Below are 19,973 nucleotides of genomic sequence, written 5' to 3'. Positions count from 1 at the left end.
CCTTGACAAGTGCCGGGTCATCTGTCTGGGCAGGTTCCACCTCCCCAAAGTCTCGTTTGTGTCCACTGAAGGCAGAGAAGGAGGGTCAGGCGATAACTTTCCTTGGCTTAAAATTTTCCTTCCTATTTCTTAGCATCTGGTATTTTCCTGTCTGGGAAGGAAAAATCAAAGAGGGTGACCAAGAGAGGAGCAGATGCTGACCTTTGCTGAGCCATAGTCGCTCGAAGCTCAGCGTCTTGCTCCTGTAATACTGCAGCTGTTGCAATCTGATCAACATCGGCCCAATTGTTGGAGCTCATCGAAGGAGGTCCAGGAGGTGCAGGAGCACCATTTGCTACCATCCAGGCCGGGAGCACCCTGTCCCTGCCCCGCCCAGCCATGTTGACCTATCGAAAGACAGCTCAAATTACTGCTGTGGTTAGATGTTGCCGAAATAATTGGATCTCAGGAAATATTGCGTTGACCAGGAAGAACCTCAGATCAGATTACTGCTTCTTGAAAATTCTAATTCTGGATACCGGTACTGGTGAAGCTCAAACGCGAAATGCAAGTAACTTTGGAGTGTTTTACATATTCAATCAGACGTCCTTGGACAATATGCACTATTGCTCTTCCAAGGGGACAGGGAAGGCACTGCTGCACAGTGGGCAGGCTAGGAACTGACCTCTCAGTAACTTGATCTTCAAATGAAGGGATATGGGGTAAGATGGCAATGAACCGTGAACTTTATGACATACTTTACAATGAGCTTTGTCAAGCACTACATTGTTCTGCCCAGACAAAGACCGGCAAGTGAGGACTTGGCATGCTATATGCGGCAGACTGCCCAGGCTCCCAACTTGCAAGTTGGGATGAAAAGCGAGCCCGTTTGTTAACCTTCGAACAAACATTTGTGCACAGAAGGGCCCAGACCCTTATTTTATCCATACTAGCATCTGTGTGGCCATCTGCCATCTCATGTGGGTTCTGCTCACAAGTCAAGACTTCCACCCCCTTTCAAGATTGTGATCAAGACTAGTCCAAGACCAGTACTGAGAATCACAAGATGTCATAAACAGTGTCCTGTGTTGCACACGAGTACACCATGTGATATATGCACTACTCATCAGACTCCTTTTGCTCTCCTATCTGAGCCAGGGATAGTTCAAAATCTGCAGGTGCAGCTGCTGCTGTTCATTGTCTTGCGTTCTGTAATTAATTGCAGGACCATTCAGACCAACATTGGGAGACACCATGGACTCAACATGTCAGGCAGGCTACTGCGCTGCCTTCCTTGGACAGCGCATCCTCTAAAATACACGGCAGCTGGCCGCTTGCTGTTCTGCAACTCGGGCCAGCCCACCACTAAAGCACCTGGAAGAATGGGGTAGACAGGGACTCGTCATCACACAACATGCAGGTAAGCTTCCTTTTCCTCTGCTGATGCACAACAGCCTCCGCTGCGCATGGGCTCACAGCATCAAGGTGTGCAGCGCTGGCTCACCATCAACCATCTAAACTTCCTTGTTAGCTGGCAAGAATGCAGCTGTCTCCCCTCAGCCGGGCTCGTCGCCGGAGTCATCAGAGTCAGAGGGTTCGCTGTCGGCTGGGCTGATGGTGGTTGGCAGATTCATGTTTTCTGTGAAGTCCCACAGGCGCCAAAGGGTGGCATTCTCGAGAGTGTCAAAGTCCAGCTCCACCTCGCCATTGCTCTGCAGCTCCACAGTCTGCCCCTCCCTGATGATCGACAGGATCTCTGCAGCAGGCACAGCCACAGTAGCAGGTCAGCATCCGTGCCGCATCGCCCTGACACTCACCCAAGCTGACATGTCATGTACACAGGATGTACATGTCAGCTTGTGTAGTATGCAAGAGGGTGCAGATTGATGAAGAAGGGGTGTGTAAATAAGGCTGCAGTCCAGAGGCAATGGCCCGGGGAGCCCATGCCTTGGGTTTTTGCCAAGTGCCCTGAGCACAACAGGGGGAAGAGGGTCTCAGGAAGCGCCAAAGAGGCTGGAATCAGTTTGAGCACTGATGTCGACCCTTTGGTCTTCAAATGGGTCGGTAGGCATTGCGAAAGCAAAATTAAGAGACATGCATTACATTTGTAGAAGAGAAAGGAATTCGAATGGAGGGGAAAAGGGGAGAACCTTCCCTGCCCTGCGATGCAGCTGTTCAACCAGGTAAGGAGCAAGTCAACATGGCTCTGTAGAGTGCTGGGTGCCCAATCCCATGTATGGCCTTTCAAATAAAGGCTTGAATGAGCCCTCAGCACAAGAGTGTCCTGCCACATGAACTGATGCATGGGATAATCAACAGTGGGCTGACTCACGTTCCATGTTGTCATCCTCTGCGAACTGGCCAAGCCGGCTGGCAAGCTCCTGCATCATCTCCATGGGCATGGGCTTGTTGTTCACGCTCTTCATGCGCTGCAGGCCCTCCTGAACCCCACACATCACAATCTTCAGCCCTGTCCATGCAATGCACCCTCTAAAACACTGCCACAGGTCTCACCCCTTGACTGCAGTCGAAGAAACAATCACTGCAGCAGTAAGAATGCATGCCCAATACATCACTCGATCGCAGACAGTACACCAGGAGCCTGTCTTACTCGGACTCCTAGAAGAGCCCGAGATGCCACCGTGCACTGTGTCAAGCTTTATCAGACTGCCGCCCAGCGGAATGAAAGTCTCGTGACATTGGTGGGCATCTGCCTTAATGTCTACAATTGTACAGGCAATATCGGGGAACGCTGAGTCGACTTCAGCCAGGGCCGCACCCTGCGTCCGTTGCGCTGGCCGCTGCTGCTGGTCTTGCGCGCGGGCGGCTTGGGCTCGGGGTCCAGCGACGGCTCATACTTGTGCGCAGCGATGCCGCCCGTCACGCGGCGCCGCCGCCCGCCCTGGTCGTACCCGGAGGCCGCCCAGAGCTGCTCGAATTTGGCGTCCGCGCGCGATCCCGCCTTGCCCACCACCGTGTCCTTGTGGTTGTACAGCGCGCAGTTGATCCACACCTGCCGCATGTCCTGCGCGTGCACGCATGCAACAGCACTCTCACGCCTGTCCTTCACAGGGCACCTGTGCAACTCCCTGGCAACTTTGGAAGGTCAGCATCTTCTGCCTGCTCAGCCCACCTTAACCGTGCTCAACAGGATACTACGAGGAGTTGCTGCTTGGGACGTGGCTTACAGCTAACCTACGCGGCTGCCTTCGCATGCGCATGTGGTGGTATTCAGGAACGGGAAAGAGTGATGCAAACAGCAGCCGAGAAAGAGCACGAGGCTTACATCGCAGAACTCCTGGGGGTTGTTGTACTGGCGGCCCTCGAGGCGGCCACGCATGGTCCCCAGGTCCATAGGCACCTTCACGACTTTGTGGTACTCTGGGTAGTCTGCTGCCTTCACCGGCGCTGCGAAGATGTACAGGTTCAGGCCCAGGTTCTTCTCCACCTCGGTCAGGATCTCAGTGCACTTTGCATAAAAATCGCCGCCACCCCACGAAGAATTGCCCAGGGAGCCGCCCATAGAGTGCCGCTCCCCTACAGCCAGGCAGAATACCATCTGCACAGATAATCTCGCAGAACATGTCCACACAGCACAGGTGATACTGTGGCAACAGGCAGACATCGCTGCGTGACATCACTACTACGATTGCATGAGCCTCAAGAAAAGATACGAGGAATTTCAGCACTGCCACAAGCTACCAGCCACCCAAGATGCTGAGACACCAACAGCAGGGTGCATGTGCTCCCAAGGCATCAGCCGTGCAGAGACGTGCCTTTGCCACCACGGCGACCGTTGTTAAGGTGAGCAGCTTTCGGGTGGCCAGCCAACTCCTGGGATAAAGGGAAGGGACATCAGCCGCCATATTGGTGAGGGAATAAAGAGCGAAAAAGTGCTCTCAAGGCGACGCAGATCGTTTCATAAATACGATGGGAGGCTTCATCGAAACTTCACACTGTGGAATATGCACAGAAATGCACAAACTGGGCGCCGCAAGGAATGCAAGGGGGTAAACTGTCTCTCTCAATAAAACATGCTTTGAAGGAAGGCAAACCCAGACGCAAGTCATCAACATGCTCAGGATCAGAAAATGGGAAAATCACTGCCGCAGCTTGCGCTATGCCGGTGTTACAAGAAGGCTTCATCCAGCTTCCAGAAGCACAGAAGCAGACATCAGCCAGGAGAGCTACCTGAGCAGAGTCGGGCTCCTTCCGTTTCCGGTTGAGCTCAGAAAGGCTCCTCAACGGCGCAGCGTTGGGTGCACGTGAGTGCATCTGGATCAGCAACGCTTCCAATCGCTTGACCTGCCGCTCAGTGACCAAGCCGCGCGAAAAGGCCTTATCAACCGGCAGCAGCACCGGCCCGCCATTTGGATCGCCCAACAACTTCTCGCTGTGACCGATGACGGCCCCGTTGTCGAGTCGCAGACTCAACTTCCGGTATTTCTCAATCATCTGGACCATACGTGTTTTAGGCGGATTTCTCGGCCGTCCGTGGGTCTTAGAACACCACACAACGTGCAAATGGAAGCTACTGGTCTCCTCAGGAGCTACAACATAACGTTAAAGGCACGCACGCTCACGGCGGAGCGACAGCAGGCGATCCCCGTTTGGGCAAGCTTTGCTACCTTCGAGGTGACCCTTGGAGGGTATTTCCACAAGGGAGGCACCTTATGCGAAAATTTAGAGAAATTCGCCAATTGGCCTAACCCGCCAACTCACTCGGGCAAAATGTTTTGTCAAACAGGATGTAATTTTGCAGAATAAGTAGTCAGGCGGGAGACAACGCCATCTGCTGCATGAGCTCTACCAAATCAGGCTTCGGCGTGGTTCCAAAAGAGGCAATATATAAGACCCTCCACATCCCTTGATGGTATATTATCAGGGAAATACGATGGCCTCCAGGTTAAATTTCAAATTCTCCGCAGAAGCAGCTGAGACTCATGCAGCTGCTGAGTTGTGTCATTGTCAATTGTCGATGACTCACTGACAACAATTTGGTTTGGATCACCGAAAGAGTTTATACAGCGCTGAGCTATCTGGAGGGCCTCTCAAATCATGCACTGTCTTCGTGCGATGCGAACTGACTCGACCTAGGACTAGACGTTTGGACCACGCAAGTTTCGGCGACAATTGCTTGTGATGATCATAAGAAGTTAAACCCGGTAAGCTTAATTGTCTGTAAGGAAATAAATGCACTTCCTACACATTCCCTTCGCACTACGACTTGTATTCAGAGTCGGATGTGATGCCAGAACAAAGAAGGTAGTATGTAAATATTCAGTCTCAACGTTTCAAGTTTTAGCCAAGACTTTTCTCAAAACTCTTCGCTTTGAAGTGTCCCCCCAGGTCTTGAAGAGCGAGACGCAACACGAGGCATTGCTTCTCGTGCTGCTCTTTTGCAGCATCACCTTGACAGCATCTGCCTATACTGTATATGACATAGTAACTATATGTTGCAGTTCCCATGATGCCTGCCATGTCAGCAGTATTTTTTGGTCATTCGCCATAAGGCGAATGTCCTTTACGATCGGTCAACCTGGTACGGATTATCTCTATCTTTTGCCCCTTCCCTATGCCATGTGGCTGCTCGTGAGGCGGCCACAGCAGTTGAACGGAACGCGAGGCGCAGTTTAGAGGCCTTTCCGGGGTGATTGCCCCGTTTTTGGCCCTAGATTATCTCTAAATATCTGCCTGGCGATTGGCTTTACGGGCCTGCGACTGGTTCTGCCCCCCAGCTCGCGTATGACCTCGTGGCCGCCCGCGGGCGCTCCCACTTGTTGCATCTACATTGGCCACTTAGCGGGCCATCACCAGTCACGTGACATCGCAACAAAGCCAATTCCTGAGCTGTTTCTTTGCAATACTCTGTCAATGATTGTAGCCTAGCTAGTATACATCAGGAGTTCCAGCAGTTTGAAGTCAGACTTGAAGTTGCAGGGTTGATCAAGCTCGCCAGCATGGTAGTACACTTCTTGTACAGCATGACACCCACTACTTATTACAGAAACAATCAGGAGCACAGAACTCCTTCAGCCGCCATTGGCGCCCAGGCCCAGATTCTTGGGCCGCATGACAGCGTTGATTGGTTCTGCCCGCCCTTGGCTATTCCTGCCAAGGCCCGCACCCTGGCCCTCAAAGCCATACTTGGCCAGCATCCTCGATCCAAAGCCTGCACAGAAGCCAAGGAGATAGCTTCATCTCCTGCGCTCCTCTCAAGCAAAGCCGATGCATTCTTGTGAGCCTCGATTCGGCTGACGCCGCCGCAAGCAACAGCCCACAAGCCCCAATGCAAGTGCACGGAAGTTTCAGAGCAGAGCAGCAGACACAGTACTGCAGCTGTGGCAGGATCTAGGGTGAAGCCGGCACCTGTGGTGTGGCGCTCGAAGCTCCCAAAGCGCAGGCTGGTCTCCACGATCATGGCAGTGGGGGCATGGTCCTCGGTGGCCGGCCCCGGCGGCGGCGCGACGTTGCCGGCACGGGCGAGCACGGCGCGGCGTGCAAGCTTCTCGCGCTTCTTGTTGGCGCGCTTCAGCTGCGCGCGTGTGGTGAAGATCCCCGGCTGCAGCTGGGAGACCCGGTCCCCACACTCCCCTAGTTCCCCCGGCTCATTCTCCTCCCCGCTCACCGTGGCTGCCCGGCTGTGGCTGCTCGAACCTGTGCAAACACATTCCCTGGCTCAGGACAGTCCTAAACCAGACAGCCCCCAGCCACCCGATAGACTAGAGTATTGCAAAATACAGTCATGGCTTACAAGGAGAGCTGTTCCATGGCCACAAGCTGATATCATCTGAGGTCATCATCAATACTGGAGTGGAGATCAATGCACTGCAGAGGCATGAGGCTGCCAGGCAGGGCAGGAAAGGAAGCATAATACTAATGAATTCCTGGTCGTGTGCATGATGGGTGAGACAGTTGAGGCATACCCAGCTCGCTCAAGCAGCGCTTGCCGACGCCGCGCGCGCCAAAGCCCAGGCCGGTGTGCACGGCAGAGTCTGCGTTCAGGAGCTCCTCATCTACATTCATCTGCAGCTCCTCCAGCAGTGGTGACCCTGATGCACAAGACCGGCACATTCAGACAAGTTCTCAACCCACAGCCAACATCACTGTAAGCATCCTCCATGCTGTGTATGCTCCCAGCGTTTGCCCACACCATGCAGTGCAAGCCTTTCCTTCCTGCCTGATGCAACAGAAACCTGCTGGATACAATCTTGGTCACAGGACCACCCACCTGGCCTAGGCTCCTCCTCCATCACGTCCGGCAGCTGCCACCTGTCCATGGGCTCTTCGGCAGGTAACATCCCATGCAGCAGCTGCGGCTCCATCGCGCTGTCATGCAGCTGGGGCATCGACGCCAGATCAGGCGCATCTGCCCCCAGGCCCCCCAGCGCTGGCTGGATGACTGTGTGCTCCACCTGGTAGGGGTCCACAACGCCACTGGAGACAAAGCCCACCGGCTGATTGTACCGTACCGGCGTGGTGGTGTTGCCCTGCTTCCTCGCCTGCAACTTCTTTACCCTGTTGCCTGCGGCAGACACAACCAGACTCGGGCCTGCACTGTTGAACACCCTGTGGGCATTTGTGAGGTGTTTAGATAATTTCCAGAAGGCAGGCAATAACGACTGAGGAGCTCCAGTGAAAGATGTGGGAAGGTCAGCCTCACTGCAGCACTCTCCGTCAAGCGGCAAATTTAATGAGGTGCGTATTTCTTGGTGGAACTGTCTTTGTGCTTTCTGAAGCAGAGTCAAGCAACAGCGAGAGAAAAAACCAGCATCAAATGAAAGGTGTGCGCACCCTTGCCCGAGGTGCTGGGCTTGGTGACGAGGGGGCGCAGGGCAGCGGCGGCGTTGTCATTGGATGCCAGCATGTGCGCGAGCCTCTCGCGCTCGGCTGCCTCTGGCAGGCGCGTGTGCTTGGTGGCCGCCACGATGACAAACCGCTTGCGCCCGCTGCCCTGCTGCCCCGACTTGAGCCCGTACAGGCCCGCCGCCTTCTGCACAAATGCGTTCGCGTAGAGGCTCATTGGCGGGAACGCCTGCAAATACCAGGACTTGATGTTAGCATTTTGATCTTTTACTGTCACGAAGCAGGAGCCATGCTGCCGTGCCGTCAATTTCACCAAGCCGCGACTCCCGTCCAAAGACAATCGAGGTGCAGCCAGAGCAATGCCTTTCTTGCGGCTGTGTACACACGGAATTCAATGTTGATCGCTGCATCTTGCGGAATTTCGCGAAAAAGGTTGCAGGCCCGCACCTTCATGTCACCTTCCGCCAGCACGAACGCTTCAAGCTGCGACACAATGGCCGCCGCATCGAAGCCCTTCGCGGCGGCGCGGGCGGCGCGCTTGGCGTCGACCTTAGCGCGCTTCAAGCGCTGCTTCTCGCCCGGCATCAGCATCCCATGCTGCCCTGGCGTCGCCAGGCTGCGCGGCCGCCGGCCCGACCCGCTCGTCTCACCTGCCGTGCATCCACACAGTCAGCACTCATTGCCCGTTGGCAAGGATTGGAGTACAAATGATCAGGTAAATCTGCACCGCCCATGGGAAATGACAAAGCACTAGCGGCAGGGGTGCCCCCACGGTATCTTGACCATTCCAACTTGATATTTCACTATCAGGAGAGCCTGCACCAGCCCGCACATCTGAGAGGCCAAAGCCATCTTGCTGAAGGTGGCGTGATTGTGGCCAAAGCGTGTGCTGCTCAAGTGTCAAGTCAGCAGTTCCAAGGGCATGGAGAGAGGAGGGAAGCTCACTCGCTGAGTAGACTCGCAGGCGCGGCACATGCGTGCACATGGTGAAGGCGTGCTCCAGCTTCAGCCCCTCGCCGAAGTCGCAGGTGATGTCTGTGATGCTGATCTCATCCGAGTCTGACTCGTCCGTGCTGTTCTCTGTGTCTGCCTCCCCGCTGCTTGTATCCGCATCAAGGATGTGGTCCAAGCCTGCCACACCCACACATATGCGTTCAATAAATATTCTGACCTCATTGCACGGTAGCAGAATGACTACTTCAGCAAAGGAGCATGAGGCAAGTGTATATGTAGATATGCAAGGCACTATGAGCCAGCACCTTCCCAGCAGTCCCCCTGGCCATCAGCAAGCGGCCCATCACCGAGCTTGGCCTTGCCAAAATTCTGCATCGCCTGCCACACTGCCTCTGCTGCCTGCAATGGTGCACATCAGTGCTCATGCCTGACAGCCACGTCCTACATTGCTCTGATGAAGTGCTGCCAATAAATGCTAGCACACTAGGAAACATCCAGCCAATCATAGCCGCCGCGAAGGACATCGCTCCTCTGACGGGAGTCGAAATATCAATGCCCCCATCCCCATGTGCCAGTCTGAAATTACACTGAAAACAACCTGGGTTCCCATGCTGATCTGCTTCTTACATGTGCCAATCTGTTTGCAGCGTACCTTGCTGTCCTCTGGAAGATCTTCACTATCCTCAGCCTCAGCTGCTGTGTTCTGAAAGTAATCTAGCGCCGCTCCATCGTCGCTCTCTTCGCCCTCCAGGTCACTGGTAAACAATCATGGCATCATTCAAATTAAAGCATCCTAAAAGTGTATTGCCAGCAGGGAAGCGTGAGCATAAACATAACGTTAGCTATGGCAGAAACTTACCGCAACGTGCTCTCACTGGGAAACGAAGAGTCTCGCAAGCGTGGCCCCTGCAAACACAAAAACAAGGAACCTGGAGTGTTTCCATGGGGCAGATTGCATTGCTGACATTTTTTTAAAAATTCACAAAAGATGCCGCAGGCTGTTTTAACAGGGAAGGGGCGTCCGACCTTTCTGCGCCGATTCTGGCTCTTCCTAGAGAAGCTCTGTACTTCTCCTTGTGAGCAGTGTAGAGTCAGCCCTCCTACTCTAAGCGTACCGCCTTGGTTGCCGTCTGTATGACCATTCACCTGTGGGCAATGAAAGCATGCGTCCCATGATGCTTCTATCGTTCGGATGTTCAAATGGTCAACTGCAAACCACTAGTAGGCTACACAGTAATGAAGACTGAAGGATGCCCTTCGTCCCGCCTAGCCGATGCTGACATATGAAGGAGGTCTCAGACCACGATAGTATACGAATCTGACCGCTCGTGCAACCTGGGTATCGCTAGTGAATATTCCTCAGCTAAAATCCATTCAAAGGTAAGTGTTCGCTCTGTGCTTAAAGACAGGCGTTCCCTCAAAAGCCAAGAAAAGCTCAGCACCTCTTCATTCAAAGCCACGCGTCCTCTGCCAAGTCCCCCTCTCCTCTTTCCTCTTGGACCATACACATCACCTCTGCTCTTGCTTTTCCGTGGCATATTGACCGAGGTACTAACGCTTCAATCTGTACCCAAATTTTTCAGAGCTTTATAATGCACCTTTTTGAGGCATTGCAGCAGCCTGCTTGATTACAATGGATCGAGAAATGAAGAAAAGTGTTGGTCCAGGTGTTTCTCCGGTGACGCGTGGACTTCGTAAGCGATGTGTCATCGCGTTGCATGCATGCCTGATGAGACCAAGTGTCTCGAGGGCACCTCAAAATGTAGAGGTGCTTACCGGTTGTATGGGGTGCAGTGAAAAATGCATGGCCTCCAGCTGCATCTTCATTCGACTTTATGCTAGCTCCCCAGATCTAGACGTCTCGCCGCGGAATCCCATGGCCATGGACACGACTCTCTTGCAAGAATATTGGATCATACTGCAGCTGATTGAAAGTGCGACCAGGGTTCCATGTTTTCTGAGGAAGATCTCTGCCGCAGGTGCACCAGATGCACATGCATGCAATCGCAACCGCGCATGCACGAGACATGCTTAACGATATTTAGTCCGCCCAATCTAGAGGAATCCTCTAGAGGATTCCGGTACCATTGCTCCTCTAAATGCGGGTCCTCCAGGAATTATGGCCTTCCCAAAAAAAAATTAGCTGCAGCTCGACATAATAGCAATTTCACAGATTATATAGAGAAGCGAGTGCCTACGTGCGCACCACTCTATTTTAATACTACTCTGATTCAGACTCATATATTAGCACACGCACAGGTATCATACTAATCTATGTAAACACAAGCTGGTGCCGACGGCGCCGTTGCGCAACATGATCCAGATATGTTCAGAAAGTTTCACTCTATTCGATGGAAGTACAAAAAGTTTCACCGAACTTTGGCAAGGATATTTTTCGCAAGGCAGCTGCCTCTAAATTGCTGTCAGCATGGCAGTGGCTGCAATGCATGCAGTTCTGCATCTGTACTATCGCGGCAAAGAAGCTGCACTGACAAATGCGGCGGAGTGGCCACCTGTGGAAGACTGTGGCTGCGCTGCTGTGCCGGACTTCTTGGCCTTCTTGGTTTTCCTGCCGCCTCCGCCCTCTCCATCCTGGACAGGCAATAAATATTTCAGAGTAAAGCACACGCTCATCCCAAGAGCTCTGTCCAACTGATGATCACTCATGGTCTTTGTTGCCAAAGCTGTAGGTTGATCAGGGTCGCAATTGGCAACTGAAGGGGTATAATCTGCTGACACTGACCCTCTGCTGATCACTGATGAAAGATCATGAAAAGGACACGTCAACGCAAGCCTGCAGCAGATGTACAGGGAGATGCACCTGCCACACGGTGTCCTGGCGAGGGCTGTGCATGTGCCTGGCGAGGCAGTTGTCGCAGGCCTGGCCGCAGCGGCCGGCGGCAAAGCGCTCGCCAAAGTAGTCTAGCAGCAGGCTGTGCCGGCACGCCTTGTCATTCGTGCAGTAGTCCTTCATCTGCATGCGACAGCCACATGTGTAGATCACCACACCATGCAAAGCCGTTAAGTCACTGCATCCGAACTCCCAGCTTCTCTTTGCTGGCAATGCCTGGGCACTGCACATTTGTCCTTTCACCCAATTCTATGCGATAAGGAACTCATAATCAACCTGGAGGAAAATGGGAATATACCTACTGGCTCGCAGGAAGCCTTCCTGGTTGCTTGCCATTCCAGGGGTGCGGAGATAGCAGTGCTGACCACAATATCAAATAGAGCAGGATGCCAGCGTGCCTTGTTCAGAAGCTCCATGCCCTTGGTGAATTTGGCCTTGGAGCGGCCGCGGCCGCCGCGCAGCAGCCGCACGAGCCGGGGGATGTCGCCCGCCGCGTACAGCAGCACGCACTCTGAGTGCTTGCCGTCCCGCCCCGCCCTGCCCGCCTCCTGGTAGTAGCCCTGTGTTGGTATTTTCAATAAAGTCAGCTGCTGCGGTAAAGTTAGGAAAGTACATGCTTCCAGAGGCGCCAGATATGCAGTCATCATAATGGAGAGGCCTTTGAGGATGCACAGGAGATGCACAGTCTTGCAGCTAAATATCCTGTCCTGCTCAGCCGGAGGGCATACACTGACTGAATGGGATAGTACACACTGGTGCGATGGCGTGATTGTATAAGGGAATGTGATGGCATACCTCAATGGACTTTGACAGGCTGTAGTGGACCACGAAGCGCACGTCTGGCTTGTCGATGCCTGCACCACACTTGTGCCAGCTTCAGTGCGTGCATGTTTTTTGTTGGGGACTCCTACTCCTGTTTCCAAATGCAAAGGAATATTCAGGGGGCACTACTGCTCATGCTTGAATTTTGCAAGCGAGCTGGCCAGCACAGCCAGCACCATGTGTTGGCCAAAGCTTGAGAGCAGACACTATTAGTGACAAACAGTGCAATCGCACAGTGCAAGTCGTTATAACATGGTTGAGGGGTGAGAGATGGCTGTGCCGTGCCTCACCCATTCCAAAGGCAATGGTGGCAACCACGACCTGCAGCTCCCCACTTCGCCAGTCGTTCTGCACCTTCACCCGCTGCTTGGGCGTCATGCCAGCGTGGTAGCTGTGCGCAGAGATCTCCCCCTCCTCCTGCTCCAAATTAAGAATCACAATACTGTAGTACTCATTCTGAAAAGCTCACTAATTTATTTTTGGACTTGTGGGATGGATTGATAATAGGTTTCCAGCAATAGATTTCCAGCCGTAGGCAACCTGCATGCGGGATCATGAAACAAATATGTGGCGCCCAACATTGGGCCAATGTGGGGTTGCGAGAATGCAAAAAAAATATTTTCTATCGTGCAGGATAGCTCTGCGGGAACCCGTTAATAATATTGGAATAATGCGGGGTTTAAATATACTACTACAGTATATCTCTCAAGCATTTCTTGCAGGGATCTAGGAACGCATGCCAGATCACCATCATGCATGCATGCCGTTTTGGGGGCTTTCAGCACACCTTCAGGTATGCTGCAACTGTGGCTGTATTGTCCCTGGAAATGACATATATAATCCCGCTGGCATTCTTCCCTTGTGCTCTGCACCGGACAATAATCTATTGATGCACCTATTTTGAATGCTCTGTTGCATAACATTTCTAAGAACCTGAGCAAATTGTCCGAAAAATAGATTAGCTCTGTGTAAGAGCAAGGGAATAGTAATTTGGTGCGTGCCCACTCACTTGATGTAGTTCACAAGTGCTTCCAGCTCGGCTGGCTTCCCTTCTGGGGTCCTGCCAGTGGGCTTCTTCACCACAGACAGAACCAAATTGCTCCTGAAAAAGCTCACCTGCTTGCACAGACTTGCATGCTCAGTGCAAGCATGGACAATGGCTGCCATACACTTCGCATGTTGCTTGCTTATGGAATCGTTAGAAAGAACCAGACCACATCACAGAGTGTACAATGACAAGAATGGCCCAGGAGATGACTCACCGTGAAGACAGGACAGCTGGACATGCCCAGGATGCTCAGGACATCTGTCTTCACTTTGTCCGTTGCAGTGGCAGTCAGAGCCAGAATCGGGATCCTGGAGAACTTCGATGCCTGCAATAAAGCACGTATGATTTCCTGTACAGCACTGCTATTTGTGCAAAATATGACATGGCTTCAATCACGAGAACGATCAAGATAGTCAAATTTGATTTGGTCTCACCTTGACCTCGCCAATCTTCTTGTAGTCTGGTCTGAAGTCGTGGCCCCATTGGGAGACGCAGTGAGCCTGTCATACTGAGAGTCATAAGCAAGATTGAGCAGACCGTGAGAAAGTGCACACTTTTAAAGGACAGGCAAGAGAAAGCAACTTTCACGCAAGTATGATACCTCGTCCACCACAAAGCGAGCCAGAAGGCCTCTCCTCTGCAGGGACTCCAAAGTTGAGGCGAGTGCTGCACTGGCTACCAACTGCTCTGGGGTGATGTACAGCAGCTTCACTGTTGGCTGCTCTTTCTGCAGCTCCTGCGTCAGCAACACAGCTGTCCTTCCTCAACCACACAACACGGTCACCAGCCAATGGAGCCGCTGCAACAAGCTGAAGGAAGAAGCTGCAACAGCAGCCAGAAGTGGGAGAAAGACTCACACTGAAGACAGCCCTCTTCTCCCTCTCAGTCTGCTGTGAGTTGAGGTATGTAGCCGGGACCCCTCCACTGGCTGTGGTCACCAGGGCCCTCACCTACACCATGCTGGACACCTCTAAAGACCCAAAACAACCGATTTACACGTGGCAGATTCATAAATTGCGGCCAGATGCACTGCATGTGCGCACCTGGTCTTGCATGAGAGACAGCAGAGGCGAGATGACTACAGTGAGCCCTCGTGAGATGACTGCAGGAAGCTGGTAGCACAGGCTCTTTCCTGTACACCATCATTACATCACTTCTAGTCGGCATGTGAAGCCATCCTCTGTCTTTGATGGATACAGCAGGTGTTGGCCAGAATGAGTTTACCTCCACCGGTCGGCATCAGCACAAAAGCATCTCGGTCCTGCAAGGGACAGAATATCGTTTAGCACTCAATTCTGCACCCGCAAATGCACAAGCAGAAGTTCTTGTCAGATCCAAGGATGCACACACTCACCTTCAGGACGGTCTCAATGACTCGGCGCTGCTGCTCTCGGAATGCGCTGTTGCCAAAGACTTTCAGGTTGACAAAGTCGAGCAGATCCATCGCCTTCTCCTCTGCTGACATTGGCTCGTCCACAGAGCGTGCCTGTGGCCGGCTGGGCACATAAGAGGCCTCTGGTGGAGCAGCTGCAGTAACGCAGAGCAGTATTTTAGGGCAGGCATGACCACAGCGCTGTGCAATTCGCCGCCTTGTTCTTGGATTACTGCTGTGAGGCTGTTGGATGACATGGATGATGGGCTACTACTGGCTTGTGAAGCAAATGCTGTGGAGGCTCGCACCCAGCGGGAGCTTGCCAAAGAATGATGTGATGTTGCCTTGTCCAGTGGACCCTGTCGCTGCCTTCTTCTTTGGAGGCTGCACCACTTCGATGCCAACGGCTGACAGGTCATCCTCGTCTTCAAAGCTCTCAATGTCATCTGGCTCATCCAGGATCCGCCGCCTGTGGCCAGAGCGCTCCCTTCTGCACGCATGGAACTGCCCTTCACTGGCGGATGAGTCCTCAAGAGATCCACCGACGCTGTCTGCCTCTGCATCCTCCTCTGACTCCTCTGGCTGATGCCAGACTGCAAAACAAATGGAGCTGCTGGTCAGCTCCATGCATCCATGCATGGAACCTCGTCATAGGACCTTAGATGTATTAGCTTTGTATATTACCTTGCGGTTCTGGGTCAGCTTCATCGTCTGTGTCGCTTGGGATGCGCCTTTCATGCTTCTGGAGAAAGTACTCAAAAAATTCACCAAAATCAGCTGCGCTCACTTGAGACTCGTTCTTATCTTTGCCTCTAAGGTAAGCCTGAAATGTCTCCAGTACGATGTCTTCACCAACGGTTTCGCCATAGCCAAATTCAAGAATAGTCTGTACAAGTGTATGATGCACCATGGCCCCTCCCAGACTTCAAGATGGCTTGGCATTCCTTCTCACAAAGACACCGATGACAAGGGATTTGGACTTCATAGGCATTGCTTGAGGAAAATTATTGTTTACGATCGCAAAGATGAGCAGCCTCAGCATGCACGGCAACCAGTCTGCTGTGATAGTATAATGTGACGATGACAGACAGTCCTTAATGCTTTCACATGCCTGCACAGCCCGTCTTTGCACGAAGTGGCATCTGTCGTATCTTTAGGCTACAGTCATCTCAAAAAAAGCGATCGACGGAGCTGGATCCAGACGTAATGATTTCTTGAAAACGCACGTGCCATCACTAACGTAAGACCTGAAGGAGCAGGGGCGTCGTGCGAGATTGCAAGCGAAGGCATCCATTTGCTCGGAGCATTTGTTTGGATTTGCTGGTTACAAAATGGTTTTGACTCTGGATTGATTCAGATGAGGGCATAGCACGCTTTGGTGCGAGCAAACGCTGTAAAATTTTGTCCTAAAAGAACAAGTGTGTAGGGCATACTCATTCACCCATTGCATCAGCTTTGTAGGTAGCCAAAGGATGGGTCAGGGCCAAAGTGGCCAAGCAGGCTTCCCTGGACAGGGCCAGCCAGGGGAGAAGAAGGATCAGGTGTGGAACACGCAGGAGTTGTTCGCAAAAGTACCTGACGATATTGATTTGCATCCAATACATTTAATGTATCAGAACCATTTGCACTCGTTTACGCCAGTGTCAATCACTTTAAAACCAGTGGTCACTGTCCTACGTTTCTTGCCTGTGCTGTCCACAGCAAAAGGAGAAGAAGAAATGGGAACCACCTCCGCCTCCACCACGTGTTGGAAAAAAGCTGAGGCGGGCAGGCCAGGTATGCTTTGCGAACGCACCAAAATCTGCGTGATGGTCTTCACCTTCTGGGCCATCAGTGGACAGCTATTTGCACATATGTATGCACTTATATTGCTCTTCCTGTCTAATTTCTGCAAACTGAATGTGTGTATCCATTCGTCGTTCTGTGCAGGCATCTAGTCTTGGTGCAAAGCTCCCAGGCATCACCCCCAACGCAAAATGCAAGCTCCGGCTTCTGAAGCTGGAACGCGTCAAGGATTGGTTGCTCATGGAGGAGGAATTTGTGTCCAATCAGGAGAGGCTGAAGCCTCAGGAGGAAAGGAATGAAGAGGAGCGCACAAAGGTGTGCATTGCTATCGCTTTCGCTGTGGCTCTAGTGACACAGTTGGATCCCTTTGCCATGACAATCAGCACTTTTCGTGTGCATGTGTTTGCTCAGGTGGATGAGCTGCGTGGTTCCCCAATGAGCGTGGGCAGCTTGGAGGAAATCATTGACGAGAAGTGTGTTCCCTCACTCTGCTCTTGAACCCTTAGCCTGTGTACTACTCCTGGCATTGAAGATCAGTGGCACCCTGTGCAATTCAAGTACTGAAGCAGCATTGATCTGTGCTGCAGCCATGCGATCGTCTCGTCATTGGTGGGCCCGGAGTACTATGTCAACATCATGTCCTTTGTGGACAAGGGCCAGCTGGAGCCCGGCTGCAGCATCCTCCTGCACAACAAGGTCTGTTGTTGCAGACAATATTGCATGCACACACCAATGTCTACCATTATGCGATTTATGTTACCGTCAAGTCATCAATGGAACTCAGTCTGGGTTGTTCTTTGCAGGTGCTGTCAGTAGTGGGCATTCTGCAGGATGAAGCAGACCCCATGGTCTCTGTCATGAAGGTGCGCGCTCCATCACATGCAGGCCTGCAACAAGTGCTGATCAGAATTGGTGTGTCAAGGCTGCTCTGACATCCCACTGTCGCAATTTGTCAGGAAGCGTGTGTCTGACAAGATCCATGACGGCCTCAAGAATCAGACTTCATGTGGCGCTGCAGGTTGAGAAGGCTCCCTTGGAGTCCTATGCAGACGTGGGTGGGCTGGAGCAGCAGGTGCAGGAGATCAAGGAGGCTGTCGAGCTGCCCCTGACTCACCCCGAGCTCTATGAGGACATCGGCATCAAGCCCCCCAAGGTTGGCCCCCTTCAGGCAGCCCTCCTTTATGTACCTTTGCATCTGGATATCCCATCCTGTTGTAACCTGCTGGAGAGATGAGTACCCTTAAATTACAATATATCCATTATCAGAATGCTTCAGGAATGCAGCCGATGCTTGACAGGGGTGCCTTAATGCATCATCCTGGGGCAAATTGGAGGCACAGGATGTCTGACATCATGTATGGCGCACTGCTGCAGGGAGTGATCTTGTATGGGGAGCCAGGCACAGGGAAGACCCTGCTAGCCAAGGCGGTGGCCAACAGCACCAGTGCAACCTTCCTGCGCGTGGTGGGCTCCGAGCTCATCCAGAAGTACTTGGGAGACGGGCCCAAGCTGGTCCGCGAGCTCTTCAGGGTCGCCGATGAGCTGGCGCCCTCCATCGTCTTCATCGGTGCGCCCTGCACTTTCTTTTGGTCCACTCTGCTAATGCACATCGTTCTTGAGGCCTGACTTCTTGCATACGGTGTCAAGCTACTCAAGTTCACTGCAAATGGGCCGACTAAACTTGCCTTCATTTAGTGAACAAATTCTCATGCCGTTCCTGTGCACTGCCTAAACGGCGCTCTGCCCAAATAGCTCTCAAGTCTTGAGACTCTCAACCTCTGAGAGAAAGGAGAAGTCAGATCCAGGTTGCAAGTGATTGGTGTCCGCAAAGGGGATGAATCATTAATTATGGCATAACAGATGAGGTGGACGCGATCGGCGCGAAGCGGTACGAGTCGCAGTCTGGCGGCGAGCGCGAGATCCAGCGCACCATGCTTGAGCTGCTCAACCAGATGGACGGCTTTGACGCGCGCGGGGATGTCAAGGTGCCAAATTCTTATGCTCACTGCTGCACGCTGCGCTCTGCACACTACTTGTATTCAATTGCTTCTTGCTGCTAAAAGCCTCATTTTAGAAGCGCAGCCCATGCAAGCACCATGAAATATGTCATCCTGTTATTTTCTACCCTAGAATGCCTCGCGCATGTCCATCATTGCTTTTCTCTCAAGCACTTGCACTTGCACTGTCAAGAGTCCCGCCGGCATTGGAAGCTTGCATAGAAAACAGCCGGCGCAATTTGCATTAACTAGTGGCCGAGTCTGACAGCGGCTGATTTTACTGCCGGGCAGGTGATCATGGCGACGAACCGGATCGAGTCTCTGGACCCGGCGCTGATCCGGCCGGGGCGAATTGACCGCAAGATTGAGTTCCCGCTGCCGGACACCAAGACCAAGCGCCGCATCTTCGGCATCCACACCGGCCGCATGACGCTCGGCACCGACGTCAATCTGGAAGAGTTTGTCCTCTCCAAGGTGCGCGCACACTTTGTCCTCCTGCTGAACAGTGCCTTCGCGAGGCTAGCAGTCCTGACGTTTCTGCAAGATTTCATGGGTTCAATCCCGTCTAAACAGCTGAGCGAGACCTAAGTGGTGCCTTGCTTGCCTGTCCAGAAGGTGTTGGCACCGTTGAAGCTCTGCAGCCAACAGACAATTCAGCAATTCCCAGCATTGGCAGATAATAGGACGGCGTTTGGAAACTGGGATTTTTAGGTGAGATTAGGCAAGGGGTCTGCAAGGGGCAATAAATTATGAGTGTTGCACATGTGGCAGGATGAGCTGTCGGGTGCGGACATCAAGGCGATGTGCACGGAGGCCGGCCTGCTGGCTCTGCGCGAGCGACGCATGCGCGTGACCCACACGGATTTTAAGAAGGCCAAGGAGAAGGTGCTGTACAAGAAGAAGGAGGGCGTCCCAGAGGGCCTCTACCTCTAGGCAGCTGCAGACAAGATCTGGATCAGTAAAGGCGTCTGTTGGTGCAATCGCATTCTGAAGTGGGCTCTCTTTTCAGTGGCCATATGCTTTGCTAATTTGTGGTTTCAGCCCTGTAGATGTGAATGTTTGTAAGGAGCTTGTGCATCCACGAGTCCTGGACATGCCTTGCTAATGGAGCTAAGCAGGAATTCCAGTTGTCATGCTGCAGAGCGCTCTCAAGCATTGATATTGTTTATGAAATCATCTTACACAGTTATTTCATGGGCAGACTTCCATGCAGCGCTAACTTGAGCTCGCAGCAACCATTAGTAGCACATCACAATCTTCATGCAGAACACATACATGCAGTTCATATCTCACAATATTGCTCATACCATTTGCAAAATTTTGACACATGCATTCATGGACCAGACAGATTATTATAGG

General features: G+C 52.6%; 5 protein-coding genes across 5 annotated transcripts; 1 reads left to right on the top strand and 4 right to left on the bottom strand.

The window, feature by feature from the left end:
- Positions 1–1,535: 1,535 nt before the first annotated feature.
- On the bottom strand, positions 1,536–4,590 carry COCSUDRAFT_67229 (Bromodomain-domain-containing protein; the record flags this gene model as incomplete). Its single annotated transcript, XM_005645264.1, has 6 exons — positions 4,171–4,590; positions 3,756–3,813; positions 3,266–3,516; positions 2,759–3,004; positions 2,312–2,420; positions 1,536–1,735 (listed from the first exon to the last, which is right to left on the bottom strand). Exons 1-6 carry the CDS (start codon positions 4,441–4,443, stop codon positions 1,536–1,538), a joined length of 1,137 nt encoding a protein of 378 aa, XP_005645321.1. The 5' UTR covers positions 4,444–4,590.
- Positions 4,591–6,011: 1,421 nt separating this feature from the next.
- COCSUDRAFT_57335 (hypothetical protein) lies at positions 6,012–9,881 on the bottom strand (the record flags this gene model as incomplete). Its single annotated transcript, XM_005645263.1, has 11 exons — positions 6,012–6,151; positions 6,349–6,636; positions 6,906–7,031; positions 7,211–7,504; positions 7,774–8,014; positions 8,233–8,435; positions 8,731–8,916; positions 9,045–9,138; positions 9,392–9,494; positions 9,599–9,645; positions 9,855–9,881. The coding sequence occupies 11 exons, from the start codon at positions 9,879–9,881 to the stop codon at positions 6,012–6,014; spliced, it is 1,749 nt and encodes a 582-aa protein (XP_005645320.1).
- Positions 9,882–11,506: 1,625 nt separating this feature from the next.
- COCSUDRAFT_30447 (ATP-dependent DNA helicase) lies at positions 11,507–14,904 on the bottom strand (the record flags this gene model as incomplete). Its single annotated transcript, XM_005645262.1, has 13 exons — positions 11,507–11,686; positions 11,956–12,150; positions 12,386–12,444; positions 12,703–12,829; positions 13,200–13,278; positions 13,422–13,528; positions 13,675–13,785; positions 13,895–13,960; positions 14,062–14,196; positions 14,318–14,410; positions 14,504–14,592; positions 14,685–14,721; positions 14,815–14,904. The coding sequence occupies 13 exons, from the start codon at positions 14,902–14,904 to the stop codon at positions 11,507–11,509; spliced, it is 1,368 nt and encodes a 455-aa protein (XP_005645319.1).
- Positions 14,905–15,140: 236 nt separating this feature from the next.
- On the bottom strand, positions 15,141–15,991 carry COCSUDRAFT_48404 (hypothetical protein; the record flags this gene model as incomplete). Its single annotated transcript, XM_005645261.1, has 2 exons — positions 15,517–15,991; positions 15,141–15,425 (listed from the first exon to the last, which is right to left on the bottom strand). Coding segments are annotated over exons 1-2 (510 nt in total), but the record flags the coding sequence as incomplete, so codon positions are not given.
- An 866-nt stretch (positions 15,992–16,857) lies between these two features.
- COCSUDRAFT_48403 (26S proteasome subunit P45) lies at positions 16,858–19,693 on the top strand (the record flags this gene model as incomplete). The annotated part of the gene is made up of 9 exons (XM_005645260.1): positions 16,858–16,932; positions 17,029–17,090; positions 17,205–17,313; positions 17,421–17,480; positions 17,636–17,770; positions 17,992–18,184; positions 18,478–18,602; positions 18,906–19,088; positions 19,386–19,693. 9 exons carry the CDS (start codon positions 16,858–16,860, stop codon positions 19,545–19,547), a joined length of 1,104 nt encoding a protein of 367 aa, XP_005645317.1. The 3' UTR covers positions 19,548–19,693.
- Positions 19,694–19,973: the final 280 nt, after the last annotated feature.

This window comes from Coccomyxa subellipsoidea (assembly GCF_000258705.1).
Source record: "Coccomyxa subellipsoidea C-169, whole genome shotgun sequence".
Classification (NCBI taxonomy): Eukaryota; Viridiplantae; Chlorophyta; class Trebouxiophyceae; family Coccomyxaceae; genus Coccomyxa; species Coccomyxa subellipsoidea.
Note: the sequence above shows the minus strand (reverse complement) of the source record. Positions and strands in the feature narration are given on the sequence as shown.